Genomic DNA, 18,326 nt, shown 5'->3' on the forward strand with positions numbered 1-18,326 from the left:
AACATACTAAATGAAAACTATAACAAGATATTTTCAAAGAATTCTTACCTTTTTCTGCCTCAAAGGATGAGTTTCGTATCTTAGCAGAGCACATTTTCTTAACAGAGGACTCATCATGCGACTTTTCATCATACATAGAATGGTCTTCTTCTACTAATCGACAGGCTCCGTCTACAAAAATTGAAAGTCAATAAAGCATTAAAAAACTTTGACGTGCTGATACTTTCTTCTTCTCCGAGTTTCGGAAGATTTCCAAGAATCACATGGTTTTTTTTTAGGGGGAAGGGGAGGGGGATCAGTCGTCACTAACAGAGGGAAAGTTAGGGTATTTAAAATTACATTGCATTTTGATACAACCAAAATCCTCCGCTCCCACCCCTTCAGGCGATGAATAATGACCCGTCTCTTACTCACTGTCATGGGACATACTAAAAAACGTATAAGTACATATTATCAAAACATTTTATACCTTTTTCCGCCTCGAAGAATGAGTTTCCTTTCATTGCAAAATATTTTTCATCTTTTTCTTCTAAATGGCTTTCATGCAGAGTTCGATCAGGATCGTAATCAAAGCCACCGGCTGCAAAGAAAGAAAGGCATCCAAAAACCTCAAAACTCTGCCAACTTTTGTAATAAACTGGAAAATATATGAAAATAGCATTTTCATAGAAATGTCACTTACCCTTTTGGGAGAAAGGTAGAAAGTTTCCTTGGTTTCTAACCAGCCAGTCGTCATCCTTTTTAGCTCGGCCTACTTCAGATGTAGATAGTCGTGCAAATATGGGAGGGAGGGGTGATTGATGGTGCCTGATGGGGCCACCTTTGTCTGAAAGAGACGCCAATGAGATTAGTAGATTTTTACAAAACCCGTTTCCCATTTGCTTTGTTTCTTCGTTTATTTTTTGGTAATGTGTTTTTCTGCTCTTACCTGCGGTAGGCATGGACAACGGATCAGCTGTTTTGCTGTCGCAACTGAATCCCTTGCTTTGATCACTTCTATGCCTTTTTCTCAGACAGGTGTCCTGCACTAAAGTTCCACTCGTTGAGACTCTGGCTACAGATGATAACATTGACGGGCGAGGCTCGCTGTTCTCTTTGACTGAAATGACGAGAAATGAAATAATCCTGTAACATTTTTACTCGATAAATACTTGGCTAGTCTATGCTGACAACATTCTCATCCCACTCCCTCCCCCCCTCCCCACAAGAGATAAGAGGCGTCAATGATATCTTACGTAATAACTAAAGTATAAGTTACTACAATTACAACAAAATGTTAAATTATCAACACCTTTTACTGTCTTCTTTACATTTGCTTCATCGCCTTTAGGCGTTTCTGTCTCTTTTATAAGCACAGTACTTTTCTGTTCTGGGAGAAAACAGTCCCCGCTTTTCACATTGAGCTCTGTAGGTTGCAGGTCATCGTAGACACCGGCTAGAGAAAAAAAAATTGAACGCATTAAAACTTGGATATATTTCCGACACAAACCCCTTCTTTAAGTTTTGACAGACATCGTATGCAACAACTTCCCTTCCAACATCGAATATGCCTATATGTTCATCGGAGACTGTTCCACGCGTACCAGTTTATGAATTATACTATATAGATTTAGCCAAGCCTAAAAGCGAAGCTGGCATTTTTTTCCCGCACGTCTCAGGGGCACAACGCCTAGCCTCGGCCTGGACTATAACCCGAGTCGTCAGACTCGGAGCCCAGTGCACTGACCACTGGACTACTGAACAAAGCCGTGGCGTTGACGTGCCCGCGGTACAGTTGACCACGCATGTTAAAATTAGCACCTTCTACGGCCGTACGATCGTAAGGCCGTACGGTCGTACGGTCGTACATCCAAATTTTTTCGGCTTGATGGATTATTACTATTTTTTATAATTATGGGGCTACGCTCTGCGAGCTCCACTATAAATTTCATCCTCTATTTGGTGCGAAAATGCACCAGAATATTAGTTCACGGATATCATCCATTACAAAGGGCAAATATTCAAGCTAGAAGCAAATTTTGAGGAAGACTGTGAGTTTTAGATATTTGAAAGGAAAAAGAAACCTTCATATTTTTAAGCCTAATAGAGACTTTCTCGTTTATTATTCTTCAATATATTTTTGAAATGCACAACACAAAGGGTTTACCAACAACTCACTTTATAAAACGGGGATTGAAATTTCAAAGCAATTTTGTCAACAAATAAGCTCATCCCCTTATTAGTGTCAAGGACAAAAACGTTCTGATTGAATCAACAATTATAGAACGACCTTCATTGCACTGGACGTTCTCTTAAAATTTGGAACCACCCCCTCGTAATACCAATAGATATTCATCACTTTAACTCGGTCGCGTTATGCCAATCGCACGCGGAAAATATCTCATGTCTCATTAATGAAGTTATGCTACGTTTATCTATTCATAAGATCGCTTCACGAACCTAGTATTTCTACTGTCACATCAGTGCGTTTTGTTTTCAGATCTTCCTTTAAATGGTTCATCATACCCATTTTGTCGTTTAGCCTCTCCTTGTTTCTTCTTTCTTGAAGATCAAACTGCATCTTTTTGTCCTCATCCTGAAGGAAACTGATCTTCTCAACCAACTTAGAGTTGACTTCTGCAAAGAGAAAGAAAATAAATCATTCAAACTTCAAGAACAGAAGACACTCTTTCGAGTAGTAAAGAGTGAAATAAATTGTTGCCGAGCAATTCGTCCATGTTTGCTTCGGTATTAGCCACCGCCTTGAGGACAAAACTGTTAACAAAGAAGAAACGGTCTCTTCCATTTCAGCAATTTGGTCCTCAAGGCAAGCGTTCTTCGTTAATAATTCGGACTTATCGGCTGAAAAATGTCATTAAAACAGACAGTTTAAATTACTTCAGGAAGTACTAAAAACGAGAAAAAAAAAGTCACCTGACAATTCTTTTACTTTTGCTTCGGCATTTGTCATTGTTTCTTCCATAATGACACCTTTTTCCTCGAGGCATCTGTTTTTCCTCAACAGTTTCTTCTTAACGGCTGAAAATGGCAATAAAACAAATAAATCAAACATAAAGAAAAGAAAATGCTTTTTCCATTGATAAAAAACGATATAGACTGTCACCTGACAATTCCTACATTTTTTTTCTTCGGCATCAGCCACCGCCATGAGGACCAAATAGTTAACATGGAGAAACGGTTTCTTCCATTTCAGGTTTTTTGGTTCTCAGGGCAAGTGTTCTTGGTTAACAATTCTGTTTGTCTGGATTTTCTTTTTTTTTTTTTTTTCTTTTTTTTTTTTCTTTCGATGGACGCAATAAAATAAATTACCAGCTACCTTTGTTAAAAATCGTGTTTTGCTTAATTTTGTGTTGCAAAGTATTAACCCGCTATGTTACACATACCTAGAGAAACCTCCAGTCTTTCACTCATTTTGTCAACATCGTCTGCAGCTTTCTGCAGGCTCTTGTGATAATTCCGCATATCAGCCGTTAAGTTTCTTATAAGATCTTCATATCTGTTTAGCTGAGATGTAAGCTGTTTAATTTTTTCATCTTTCTCACTGATTGTCTCCTTTGATGCAGAAAGAGTCGCTGAAATGAACAAAAAATACGGGAATATTACGATGCCATTCAGTAAGCAAGACATTTAATTATTACTAGTAGTCAGGCACAGAATTTAAAAGCTCCTCAGAGAAAATACAAACGTCGCTCACGTTGAAATATCTCAGATTGTTTTCAGCCACATCCTTCGAGTTTACATAAAATCGTATATTTGATTAATTTCGTATTGCCAAAAATAAACCACATCTCCCCCTAATGAAAGCTAAGTCCAACATAGAAAGATTTGACTTCGAATGAAGATTTTTTCAGTATGTTTAATTACTTTTTATTCTCTCTTCCAGCTCAATGGAATCTTCTTTAGTTGACCACGCAGGGAAGAGTTGATCATTTATAATGATTCTTTATCTCGGTTCCTGGTGATTGTAAAGGCTTAGCTCATCAGAGATCAATTGCATTTCTATATTTCCATTTTATTGACTCCTTCGCTTCCTCTTCTTCTTTGCACATTCTCTAACGATCTTCCAAATGTTAACGTTCACGAAATAGACGCAAACAGCTTCATTCCTTGGACAAGGATTGTCCAAGGAGTGCTGGGTGTTCGCCACCGTTTTGATCATATAAAATGTAAATAATTTAACTTAGAGATGGCTTTCAAGAATGATGTTTTTAAAACATGATTTTGCTTAGGTGAAGTTTAAGTCAAGCAAATTGAATTCTGGGATGCAAACTTCATGGCTGCCAGCCAGGTTTCTCGCTTGTCCTCATGATGTGATTAAATAATCATGTTACGACACCTTGACTACGCCATGGTTTACCGCGCGCAACTATAATAACTGCTCAGACAGGAAAGATTTGCGATTTCAAATGAAATGATTATAGCTACGGGTGTAAACATGAGTAGTTTGTGGATATCATAAAAGTCAGGTGGAGTTCTAAACTTCTGGTACAAACAGATTACTGGAGAAGAGGACAAGTTGTCTTCTTCGCCTGTAATGTGCTTGTACAAGAAGTGAATGAGCACTCAGTTCATTGGATGCCCTTTCTAAAGCCAGCGTGTGGGTCACCGATCTTCCCACAAACAATTTAGAACCGACTGAGGGATCAGTTGGCTCCTAATTGTTTGTGGGAAGATCAGGGAGGGGTGGAACCGACTGGGTCCCAGCCATTTTGTTATATATCGTACGTTGTAAATTACTACATATTATATAGAGGAAGTTTTAACCTTGTGTTTTTTTTTAAGTATTAAATATCTTTTTACGGGTTGTTGTTTAGTCATTTGTAACGTTTTTTTTTGCTTATCTGTGCATATCTACAAAACTTTTGATTGAACGCAACAATATTTAGTTCATAAGCACGTTTTATGATCAGTTTTGTACTGAGAAGAAAATGAATGAATAATTTACCTTATGCATAAGACTTACCTTCACAGGCCTTTATCCCTTCAGAGAGATTTGAAATGACCACCCGAGCTTTGTCCAGTTCACTCTGGGCATTAGCCGCCATCTTTTTCAAAAGATCTTTTTGTCTTGTATGACACTTTTCCCTCGTAAGTAGAGTGTCCTTCAAGTCTTTAATTTCAGTCCGGAGAGACTCGTTTTCCTTTTCATGCTGAATGCGTAGATCGTCCATTTTGTCACGTGATTCTTTCAGTTGATTTTCCAAGGCAGAGTTCCTTTTTAGGAGTTCTTTCTCTCTCTCTAATGTAGTTATAAAAGCTTAGCTCAGTGGTGAATAACCGCATTTTTGTCTCAAATATCCTCTGAAAGTATGATTGTCTTAGATTCTCTAAAGCTAACCGAATTCAGGGAATGATACTCTGATATGCTTTAGAAAGTTAGATGGTCAGCATAAGCAATGAGCCAATAGTCAACCGACTAAACTCTGACGTCTCACATGTCATACCAATCGGGGATCACGGCTGAAAATAGACAGACAGACAGACAGAAAGACAGACAGACAGACAAACAAAACAGACAGTCAAATAAGCATGGTCCTTTCTTCAGTCATCCGGTCGATAAATCAAACCATATGTTGGTTGGTCAGTCAGTCAGTCAGTCAGACGATCGATCAGTCACTCGGTCAGTCATTCAGTTACTCAGTCACTTGGTCAGTCAGTCGATCGGTCAGTCACTCGGTGAGTCATTCAGTTACTCAGTCAGTCACTTGGTCAGTCAGTCAAGTAGTGAGTCGGTCAGTCATTCAGTTACTCAGTCAGTCACTTGGTCAGTCAGTCAAGCAGTGACTCGGTCAGTCAGGCAGTTACTCAGTCAGTCACTTGGTCAGTCGGTCAGTCAGTGACTCGGTCAGTCTTATTTAATGACAGATCAGTTGTTTCAATGTAACCAGCACATCATTCACGAATACCTTGATGTGTTTCAGTCGACAGATGACTAAGCTTTCAAATAATCAATAGTTATACACCTTCACCACTTTATTTTATAGCGGATTTGACGACAAAAATAAAAAAATAGACAAAGGCCTGCATATTGGATGATTATCCTCTTTGTTGAGAGCAATTACCTTCAATGAGTTCTTAGTCAGTGGAGGCAGAAAGGCCGAGGGGGGGGGGGGAGTTGTCCAAAAACGGCGAGGGTTGCGCTAAGAAATATGAGGAACAATCTCTGCCGTTTCCAGCGTTTTCTTTGACCACTCACTATTGCGTTGGTCCGCACCGACCACCCGCCTGGATTAAAATTAGAAAAAAAGATATCTTACCTTGGTATTGTTGTTCAAGGACTGCCATCTTTTCCTCCAATTCTTTATCCTTGTTACCCTAGTTCAATAAGATGAACTTAATCTTATGTCATTTGACATTTTATATACAAAACATTGTAACATATAATAATATAACATAACATATCGAGCCAGCACGCCGACGATGAGAACTCCGCAAAGGCGCATAACACGCAATAAATGAAATTTGAGTTTTCAAAGAAAAAAGATTGGGTGTGTTGCAAAATCAGCTATAATTTAGTCTGACTTCTTAAATGGTTAAATACTCTTCATAACAAAATGATCACCAAACTAACCTTTAGAGCCTTTTTTGTTTACTTGTTATAGATGGGAGAAATTTTTTCAACTTTTTCCTTCAATAACGTTGTTCAAAAGAAAACGAAATCAGTGCGTCGTAGTTGAAGGGCATTTCCGCGCGCTTGATTCATCTCAAGATTGAGTACAAAATAGAGAGAAAGAAAGAAAAAGGCAAAGTCCTAAACTTAAAAACTGATTGACATATTGTCCCATTGGTCTCCTCAACTCTAAACAGTCTTCAAATAATGTATTAAAAGAAAAGAAGTGTAAGTTAGGCACCTACCTTTTTAGTCATCTTGCGCGCCCCGAATGATTCCTCAATCGGACCTAAGTTATTTGTTGGAAGATCTGAAAACCAAATATTGGCTTTAGAAAGGACATCCAATGAGCTGGTTGCGCGTTCATTGTCTTCTTCCCCAGTGAACTGTTTATACACGTAGTTTATCCACGAAGTGCTCATGTTTTCCCCTCCAAGATACACACGTTTCACTCGAAATTGCAAATGATTTCTGTCTGAGAAGTTTTTATGGTTACGCGCGGTAAACAATTGTGTCGTCACGATGTCGTAACATAACAATACTATTACTTAGTAAAGATACGCGAGAAGCCTGGGTCGAAGCCAAGAACTTTGCGCGTAAGAATTTCATTTACTTCACTCAGAGTTACCCAGTTCATTGTTTCCCGATATCATGGACTCTTTCTCTCCGGATATCTAACGTTCTTAAAAGGAAGCGAATGGTTGGAAACATCAAATTCAGCTTTCTTCCCAAAAAACGACTCATTCACTCAAAACCACTGCAGATGTATTTTGTTCGATGCAAATTGTTATCTTGAGCCAAGAAACGATAGTTCAGCTGGTTTAGCCCGAAACAGAATCCACAATTGCAAGTGTGGTTTTGCTCGGGCATTAAATGAACAATAGCCACCATTAGGCGCGAAAATATGCACGGATACTCGACCAAGGGCATTAGCCGTTCCGAAATACGAACAGTTGCCTGTGTTCTCTGGTACCGCGGTATGAACAAACAAATTTGTCCCTTCATTTTTAATAATAGCTAAGTGCTCTTACGTCTGTAATAAAATTTTCAACGAACTCTTTTATCGGGGTAGTTATACGTTTATGGAGTGAAATTGCGCCACTTAAGCAAAATGAAATTATAAGGTAATATTTTTAGCTGTTATCTGCAGTTTGTCTAGAGTATATGGATTCATTTTTGGAGAGTTTAATTGATCTCTTTGCGAAGAAAGCTGAATTGAAGTTTCTAACATTTCATTTCGTTTTAGAGCCCTAGTAATCTGGAGAAAAAAATTCGATGAAATTGGATTCAAAATCTCTGGAAAGAAGCAGCAATTCAATACAACGAAATGGAGGTACAATGGTTTTATTCACATTACATTTTACTTTTCGCTCGCTACACACTTTGTTAAAACCACACTATAACGTTCAAACTTGATGGTCCGTTGCACCAAATTCAGTACATTTGCATGGAGCTCAAAAACGTTACAAGCAGTGACCGTAAATCAGAGAGAAAAGCTCAAGAGTTGAAGGCATTAATATTCAAATTCAATCAATTCATTTGAGATATTGCAAAAAGAAAAAAAAAAAAAGAGAAAAGTATCGACTTTTTTTTAGGGATAGGGTGTAACATATCCGTCTCCTTGCTACGTAGAAAACGATTTTTTTTTAAATCAGTTGTAGTTGTTGGTAAGTGCCAACAAGTAAATCACAACAAATCAGAAATTGGTCCGACTTTTCCGAATTGAATCGCTCTATCGACGGGTAGATGAAAATGGATGTGAATGTCTGTTTTAGTTAAGCTGCTTTCACAATTTCATCAGAGCGCACTAACAACAATTGGAATAAAAAGTTTCCCACCAAAAGCAGAAACTTTTTAATCTTGATGATTAATCTGATTTCAGAGTTGAACCCAAACTGATTAAGCCATTCATAGATTGATATGAACGTTAAACCTTTTACCTCTAGTTGCAAGTTTATTAAGTTATAAAAGTCATGCCAGGAAGTTATATGCTCCTAAGAGCTATGTTAAGCATGCTGAGACATGAAATCGGTCCGCTTACATAGTATCGCTGTCGTCCATTCAGCTTGCTTTTTAGTGGCTATCACATTGAGTTGGTGCATAAACTCTGATTTTTAAAATCAGTAGTTTCTCCTCACAACGGCCTTTTAACGGGCTAGGTCTTCTATCTGTTGGTTCACTTGCTGTTTAAGGGAGGAATTCGTTATTGCCAGCAGTTCAAATTCTGCGGATTATCAAAGAAATCTCAAATATAGGTATTTTATATTTAAACGGATTTGTACATTAATATGGTGAAGGACTCCTATTCTAGTCATGCTATACTTATGTTTACATTTAATCTATTTTTCATCAAATGCATTATTAGTTTAAAAAGATCTAAATTTCAATACAGTTTAACTTTCACGAAAGGCCCTCTCTCAACTGAAACAGCCACTCAACGGGCGAGATACATGCTCCAACCCTCAAAGTAAGCTGAAAAACATATGGAAATAGCACTTCCAAACAAATTTCACCATTTTGGGGGGCAGATACAAAGTTGCTTGGTTCCTAATCAGCCAGTCGTAATCCTTTTTAACATGGCCTGCTTCAGATGTAGATAGTGGTGCAAATATGGGAGGGAGGGGTGATTGATGGAACCTTATGGGGCCACCTTCGTCTGAAAAAGAAGCCACTGAGATTATTTCAACAATTTCCGTTTTTCCCATAAACTGTCCACTTATATAGAAATCTGTTTCTTACAAACTTTTTGATCACTTCTATGTCTTTTTCTCTGTCTTATTGGGTGTGTGATTTACTCAGTGAAACATAAATTGTGCCAGACACGTGGCTAAAACATTGGAACGGTGGTTGTAGGCGTTAACATCGCCGTAAACAACCCTACTAAAAAACGGTTTTATTTTCTCCTCGTAGGAGTACTTCTAAGACTTAAAATTTGAATTATTTGTTTTATTGCCGTTTTTCAGCCGATGCATCTAAGTTGGTTCGACACAACAGTTGCCTTCTGAACCAGGTCCAAGAATTGAGGGGATCATTCCTTCAATTCTTCGACCTGGTTCTGAAAGATGAAAAATTATCTAAAAGGAACAAGTGGAAACAATCAAAATTTTTGAGATGGAGGCAACGGTTGCGAATGCCGAAACAAAGCTTAAGGAATTGTCAGGTGACCGTCTTTTTTTTCTACTTGCAGCAGTTTGAGCTATGTTGTTATTACGATTTTTTAGCTGAGAACTCTGAGTTGGTCAGGCAAACCAGGTGCCCTCAGAACCAGGTGGATAGATTCATGGAGGACTACTTAGTCCTGCAATCAATCTATCTGGTTTTAAAGGCAACGAATCAAACCTAAGGAAATTTTGAGGTGACAATTTACTTCGCTTTTTATTACTTGAAAGAGCACTTTCTGTTGTTAAGCTTTCAATTATTTGTCTAATTGCCATTTTCAGCTGATAAGTCCGTAAAGTTAAGGATTAACAGTTGCCGTAAGAACCAAATTTCTGATTGGCTATGGGTATTAAAATTGGCACAATTAGCCAAAGTGCCTGTCGGAGGTGACCTATATGAAACGCGTTTCTTAATTTTTTTCTCTTTCCTTTTTCTTTCTTTCTTTCTGCTTTCCTTTTTTTTTTTTTTTTTTTTGCAATTAGAGGTCACTGCTACCTCCCAAAATTGCCCATCAAATTTCATGTAAGCCTGTCTTCTTTTCTAACCGCTTCATGTTATTTTCTCTTGTTGCCCCTTTTCACTCCCGGAATATTTTGCTCCTTATCCATGTTAATGATGTTATCCACTTGAGAAGTTTTAGAATGTGAGCTTCAGCTTTTCACACAAAATCAACGGTCTTTGGATGCATACTTAATTTTCGTTTCGCCAAAACAGTAAGAACTTCTGAGAAACATATCATAGAACGTTTTTAAAATAGCCGCTTTATGGTTCGAGTCTGACATCATATAATCTGTTAAGGAACATTTATGTTCTTTGAGAAGTCTTCCAATAAAGTTTACCACGAAAAAAAAATTAAATCATTTTAAACCCCGCCATAAAAGACTGTGAAAACTTCTTATTAGTGTGTGCAGCTGAACTGACTCCAAGGTTAATGTAAAAGCATGACAAAAAAATTATTGCAATATTCACATAATGTTTACTGTGCTTGTTGAATTTTTTAAATCAGTTACAACTGCAATGCGTCCCTCGGTAGACACTGCCATCCCATACAGCCAAGCGAGCTTTTCTACATGGATAAAAATGCTTCGTAAAAACTCGCCATCTTTGGTGTATATTTGGAATTGTAGGAGCTCCTCTTCATCATGAGCAATGACCAAGACTACTTCTTGACTTTCCCAGTGATATGCAATGCATGAAAGGCTAAACGATCCTCGGAGATCAAACTTGTTCAGATGATCACCTTCTTCGCTGAATATGTGAACAGAGCAAGAAGGAAATCGGTCAACAACCATGACTCTACTATCGCTGACAGTGGTAATGTCCACCGGGTTCCTGAATATTTGTTCTCCAAAACTGCAAACAAACTGACCATCAGTCCCATATACATCCACAGTATAATACTGCCTGGTCCAGTTGCCTTTCAGTACAATCACTTTTCCAATTTCACTGACTGACAATTTACACAGGTAGCAGTCGAAACCCATTTTCCTCACCCGAAACGTGTGATGCTGGTCAGCGGTTCTATCAAATTTAAAAATCCAACAGGATCGGACACGTCTTGTGTCTCTTACCAGTACATAAATGTTGTTGTTTATGTCTGTGGCAAGACGAACGGACCAGCTTTCAATTAATAGCTCAGTACCATGGTCATCAATGAGAGCAGGAAGTCTGAAACGTTGCAAAAACTTGCCACTTTTGTCAAACACCTTGATTGTCAAGTCATCGTCTGCTATAATATATTGCCCGCTTGGATTGGTGGCGATATCACGTGGCTGATTTATCCTGTGCTGCTCTTCACCATCCTGACCATGTATCCATGATACACTAAGGTGCTCCGTACCCTGTTTACGCAGCGCTTCACCTACTCTTCCGTCACGTAACAAGTCAACTCTCTTCTCTCCTGCATCAACTGAGGGTAGCTCAAGGAGCAGCATGCCCCTATTGTATATAGTTTGTGTGACATCGTAGACGACTCGATTGACGCGACAGACGTCAGAAATTATTTTCCTTCGCTCTTCTTTTTTAAACAAACCCTTCACTGCACTGATTCCTCTCTTGATCTGCACTTTGACACTTTGTTGAACTACTGGCAGACTGTTTAGCTCTTCAATACACACTTTACATGGTGTCACAGCATCTGCGGGATGGTCTATTGTTTCTAGTACTGTTGCCATCACTCGATACTGCATTGCTAAGATGCGGTCAGTTGTTGAGAGTGCTTCATTTGAAAAAGCAATTGTTGCCATTTCACGAGCACCTTCGAATCTCTTCTTTGCATTGGCAAGCTTTCTTGTGCCAGATTCAGTAAGCTCCAAGTTTCGCATTCCTTCAGTGAGCGACACAGTTTCAGCACAAGCCGCTTGTACGGTATCCGCGCCATACTCGCTCCTCGACTTTGTGTAGTCAAAAGCTTCATACAGCAACTCGATTCCTTCTTTAGAGAAGCTGATACTTGCTAACAAATCTTTTCTTGATAATCCATCCAACTTAGACTTCATGGCGTCGATCTCACGCATGATGATTCCGCAAAACTGTTGATCTGTTACATCGCCATCTTTAAGCTTTTCCGCTGCTTTATCTCTGCCGTTATCCACAATCCATCCAATAGTCGCTTTAAAAACTGCTGTTATGATGGCAGACATGATAGCAATTTAGGAAACATCGGAGGAAATATGTTTCACGCGACAACCGAGGTCAACACCTCAGTTTTGTGACTATACCGGTAGTGAATACTTGCTGTGACGGTGATTGTGGATTGGGCCTGAGTAGGGGGTGGGGAGAGAGCATTGCAGTGTTAAAGAAAAAATAGATTATAAATAATAAAAAAGCAAAACAATCAAAGGTAAAAGAAGGTCAAGATGTTGAATATGAAAAGGCAAAGAAAGAAGAGAGAAGAGATATTTCCATGTACTGTTAATAATGGTAATAGGACTGAGTGGAGTCCAATTCGGTCTGTAATCATACGAGTGATAAACAAAATCGGACGACCGCGAAGCAGGTGTCAGATTTGTCATCACGAGTTTGATTGCAGATAGAATTGGACGACACGAGATCCTGTCACCATTTAATCATAACCGTTACAATTTCCGAAAAAACTAAATACATCTAGGACAAACATCTCCTGTAGAAACAGAAGTATAGAAGTTAGCGGCACGAGATAACAAAGTGATCGCGCACAAAGACGCCAACTCTCTATACTACTTTCCATATAGTGGAAATTATTTAACGAAATCATTTGATAGAATTTTTTAATGGAATCATTTGGTGGAATTATTTTATGATATGAAAGCGTTGGAATATTATAGGAGACTAGCGATATGATCCCACACCATTTTTCCATTGCGTGACATTCTCAGAAAATAGGGAAGTCAATGATGAAATCATAGGGGCTTTACCGAGGAAATGAGTCATCAGATTGCTATTGTTCTTAGGTCATGTGAAAGTCTCGAGAGATCAAGTGATCTTTACAAATATACATTAAACGCTGACTTTTAAAGAAAGATTACCAGTGATGTTTGTCAGTTAGAAAGTCAGTAAAGTTTGCCAGTAAAGTTTGAATTTTCTTTCTTTTTAATGATGGAAGTAATAATAATGAATTACCAGCAACCTTGGTTCAAAATCCTGTTTTGATTAATTGTGCGTTACCAAATATTAACCCGATATGCTACTCATACTTAGACAAAACTCCAGTCTTGGGCTGATTTTTCAACCTCTTCTGCAGCTTTCTGCAGTCTCTTGTGAGAATGTCGTGTATCTACCGTCATATTTTTAAATGAGATCTTTATATGTGTTTCTCTGAGAAGTAAGCTGTTTGATTTTTTTGTTCTTTCGCACTAATTGTCTCCTTTGATGCAGAGTCGCTGATATGCAAAAAAATAAGGGAATATTACAATGCCACTAAGTAAGTAAGGCATTTTATTAGTTCTCAGCAACGGACTTAAGCTTAGGTAATAATACCTGCGTAGCTCACGTTAGAAATATCTCAGATTGTTTTCAGCCGCATCCTTCAAGATTTCCCAAAAGTCGCATGTTTCAAGTTAATTTTGTATTGCCAAAGATAAACCACATCTTCCCATCTCGAAAGCCAATTCTTACCGAAAAAGTTTGGAAGTCGGCTGAAGATTTCTTCGGTTTACAATTAATTTTCATTTTCTCTTCCAGCCCAGTTGAAGCTATTTAAACTCCGCCAGAAGTTCAAGAGAGTTCGACTTAAGTGGAACAAACTTTACCAGTAAGTAACTTGTAACTCGGTATCAATTGATCATACAGTTGGCCTTGGCATTCCTTCAGTTGACCACGCAAGGAAGAGTTGATCATTTATAATTCTTCATCTCGATTTTTTGTGATTACAAAAGCTGAGCTCATTAGAGATTGATCGCATTTCTATATTTCTATGTTATGTTCCTATTTTTTCAAGGCCTTCGCTTCCTCTTCTTCTTTGCACATTCTCTAACAATCGCTCAAATGACAAATAATTATGTTACGCAAAGACTTGAAAGATTATGTAATGTGCTTGTACACGAAGTTTATAACTCCATCTGAGGTGAATTTATAAACTTCTTCTTCAAGAACATTTCAGGTAATGACAATGAACGAGCATCCAGTTCGCCAATGCGTGGATTACCGATCTTCCCACAGACAGTAACGAGCCAAGCTAAGGAATCAATTGGCTCGGAAGATCAGGTTTGGTTGTAACCGACTGCATCCCAGCCATTTTGTAATTTATTGTTTGTTGAAGGTAAATAAATTTGCATAAAATGACACTTTCTCTCTCCTTCAAGGAGACTCTGGTTATAAGAGATAGTGTCATGCAAGACAAAATTTGATGTCAGATCTGAAAGCTTACGAAGAAAATTCAGTTTAATTCCATTTATCTACAATTTTATGATTGAACCTTCTAAAAAGAATTAGGAAAATTGCCCCTAAACGGCTTTTGAACAGAGAAATATAGAAACCTGGATTAAAATTTTAACCCTGGGTTAGCGCTAATCGGCCTTTGAACAACTGGGCCCTGTTCAACTATTTTCACCTTAATATCAGTATCCATATTCTCCATACTATTCTCCATACATTTCCCAAAGTGCTGACAAGGAGAACTTCTTTAGCAATGAACAGTTGCTTTAGTTTGTGGTCCTTTCCTTTATTCTCGAGACCTTAATGTGTGATTGTGAGGAGAAATTAGATGCTGGTCACTTTTTTAGAGGTCAAAACCGCGTTAACGTGAAGTAGTGATCGAAATACGTTTCGTGTTCTTGTATTATGCAGCCGGCGAGGAAGATCGTGCCGAGGAAAGGAACAAATACTCCAACCCTTTATGTTACTTAGTAAGAGAAGACAACATTTCAATGGACGAAAGTGGATTATGAAAATACAAGTTAAAGGCGGATGTAGTGCATTAAGGTGAAGGTAAAATGGATGAAAATACTATATATAAAGAGGACTGTGTTTTCTTTCCCTAAAGGAACATAAAGGCAGTAGTCAAGAGTTACAATGTTGAAAAAGTAGAAATGGTTAAATATGCATCACTGATTGTTTGAGTGGACTGAGAAGACCATTCAACTCTACTTTATAGACCGTGGTTTGATCACCTTGCAGGATGAAACAGTCCCACTTACTTATGCCCGACTGCCGAAATTTCGCAAAGCAAATTTTAAGCATTTCATTTACCCGCGCAATTTCTAAATCCCTGCAAGTTTTACTCGAGCAAGTCATTTTCAAGTCCGCATTTAACGCAGTCTAATTCATCCCGGGAGCCAAAACATTTCGCTTCCTTCTATCGATTCTGCCGTTATTACTCACTCTTACAGAAAGAGCAATCCATGGGTAAAAAACAGCAAGACAGTGATAAATTTCTTTACTATTCATCACTGTCTGAATCAACAGAAGAGTCGTCCAAACGTCCATGAATACCATGTACTCCTATTAATGTGTTAGAGGGGGAGGGGGGGGCGGGGGAAGAGGAGAACCCAGTTCAGCAGGATAAACAGAAGGTCCCAGCCACTTCTTATCTTACACCGTCTCCAAGATAGGACGTTTTGACCCCCTCGGTATCAGTAAAGGGTAGTAAAAGCGACCCCAAAATTAACTCTGACCAGTGGAGTACATGTATGCTTTCTTGGCTCCGCACTTATCACTGCTGATCAAAACACAACATTTCGACTAAAAACTGAAGCTTATCATTTTGAAAGAAGAACACATCGCCTTGATGACACGAAGAAGTCCATCTTGTTTTCAACCCGGAAAAGTAAATGGTTGTTATACCCAGACCATCGGAATGTTGCCACTTAACACATATCAAACAGATCATCAAACATGAAAAGAATTTATTTGCATGAATGGCATGTAAGTGTATGCCCATATTTTCCATTAAATTATATTAATATTTACAATATATACTGAGTTGCAATTGATAATTGCAAGGACGAGTCCTGAAAACCTGCACAAAAGACAAGAAAATAGATACATGAGCTGTGATCAGCAGCATATCTTAACCCATTGACATCCGATGCGCCCTCATGCGCCCAGAAATAAAACCCCTCTGAAATTCCAATGCGCCCTCATGCGCCCTGTCAAAATTGGCTTGTTTTGATTGGCTGTAGCTTAGAAACAAAACTCCCCTGGGTATTGAAAAGCAGTGAAACGTGACATGCAAAAAATAAGCTTTCGTTTGAGACCAAACTCACTATTACACGTTTACCGTGCGATTTTTTACAAATTTTTCAAAAAATGTGTCGTGGTCTTAGACATGGTTTCTGGAAGAATTGATGAAAGTTAATTTTCATCCGATGAAGAGCAAGAAGTCTTCGCTGGTTTTATCATCGAAGAAATTGAAAAAAGCGACAAGCTCGTCAAGCACAGCATGAACAAAACTTGCTTCGAAATGTGGATGACGAGATGGAAGACTTTTTCGACCTACGGTCGCAAGAAAGGGGAAGCGATTCCGATGTTGAGCTATATGCTAGTGAGGAGGAAGAAGAAAGCGACGCTAGTAGTGATGAAGAATCTGCCGCAGAAGAAAGCTGACCAAATGCTCTTCAATGGTCTAGCTAATTGCGAAAATTTAATGTTGAGGAATTCTCCATTCGTCGTGGCCCGACCAGAGATCTCGGAGAAAATGCAACTGCCAAAGATTTCTTCAATGTATTTATCGACGATGCTTACATTGACGAAGACGTCCGATACACCGTTGCGTACGCTCGTTCGAAAGGAGATCGATCGTTCACATCTACCCAAGCGGAAATTTCAGCGTATCTTGGGCTAAACATTCTCATTGGAATCCATGAACTTCCTCAGCTGGCAATGTACTGGGATTCTGACGAGTTTGTTGGAGTTGATTGCTTAAAAAAACGATCCCAGAGCACCGCTTCATGACTCTCGGGAAATATTTACATCTTGCTGACCCGACCGCAGAAGACCGAAACGATCTCCTCTGCAAAGTTTGCCCCCTTGTAACTCGCTTGGAGCAAAAGTTTGCCTAAGCGAAGAACATATATGCATTGTTCAAAGTGAAACTTTTCATTTAGGCGTAAAAATGGTTTGTTCTTGCTCATGACTCGCAAAAAGTAATTTTATAGCTGCGCCTTGTGACGTGTCGCGATGTCGCTATGGCGGGCAAATTCAAAATTGACCCGCGTTAGAAAGTTTAGGATTCCTTTTGTTGAGGAGGAATTTGCGATCTGTCTTTTGGTGTTGTATTTGAGGGAAAGCTTTTTACATGATTCTGATGGAATAAGAGTGCAAAAGAGAGTCATCGTACTGATAAATACTTTCAAAGCTGAAGGCAACCTTGCCAATGACTCGCTGTACATCATGAAGTTGAATCCGTTCTCTAGCTTTAGAATTTTTTTTGAGAGAGCCTGATGCTCAAATTGAAAATAAAATTTGACAGGGGGAAATTATATTATTTAATATGCAACTTTGTGCAGTTTCCCTTCAGTAGAGTGAAATGAAGACATTAAAATCTTAAATTATTTTGGCAGTGGTCTGTGTGTTCACTGTGGCAGCCATTTTCTCTGGAATTTCAGGGGGTGGTCTGAGCTCTAAGGTGTGGGGCTCAATGGGTTAAAGGAAATGATTCATTTGTATCTGGTGGAGTGACAGTTTAGTGAAAGAGGGCAGAAGGTAATAAACCGTTTCAAAAACCCGCCAGATTACTCGAGACTATACACAAAACCAAAATAAGTGAGACTTTTCTTATGTTATCTGACTGTGAACAAAACGACGCAAGGAATCAAAAGCAGCAAATATTTTTAGGTATTTCCCTCAATCACCTGAATTAGCCGAAATCGACCGTCGTAAATTACAGTATATGTTAAAAATCAACCACAGTATCAAATAACTGTCGTCGAGGAGCCTGTCAAATAAGTGTTCGAGAGCCATTTAAAGTATACAGAAATGAGGGAAACCGTGAAATACAAATATGGGAAGACAGATGAATACCAGAGTAAAAAAAAAGATGATGTACCTGAAAGGGACGAAGGTTGGTTCAAACACAGCCAGACAAACCTATAGCTTTGAGGGAGCGTGATGTAAAAATGCCCAAAATACTTTGCCAAAG

The 18,326-nt window shown here is 38.7% G+C and overlaps 1 protein-coding gene and 1 pseudogene across 1 annotated transcript; one reads left to right on the plus strand and one right to left on the minus strand.

Annotated features, from left to right (window-relative positions):
• Window positions 1-674: 674 nt before the first annotated feature.
• On the minus strand, window positions 675-7,032 carry LOC131769583 (putative uncharacterized protein MYH16). The gene is made up of 7 exons (XM_059085308.2): window positions 6,856-7,032; window positions 6,258-6,315; window positions 4,964-5,239; window positions 3,384-3,572; window positions 2,440-2,616; window positions 1,292-1,435; window positions 675-826 (listed from the first exon to the last, which is right to left on the minus strand). The coding sequence occupies exons 1-7, from the start codon at window positions 7,030-7,032 to the stop codon at window positions 675-677; spliced, it is 1,173 nt and encodes a 390-aa protein (XP_058941291.2).
• Window positions 7,033-16,547: 9,515 nt separating this feature from the next.
• LOC136280353 (piggyBac transposable element-derived protein 5-like) lies at window positions 16,548-17,288 on the plus strand (annotated as a pseudogene).
• The last annotated feature ends 1,038 nt before the right edge of the window (window positions 17,289-18,326 follow it).

Source organism: Pocillopora verrucosa, chromosome 4 (genome assembly GCF_036669915.1).
Source record: "Pocillopora verrucosa isolate sample1 chromosome 4, ASM3666991v2, whole genome shotgun sequence".
Taxonomy (NCBI): domain Eukaryota; kingdom Metazoa; phylum Cnidaria; class Anthozoa; order Scleractinia; family Pocilloporidae; genus Pocillopora; species Pocillopora verrucosa.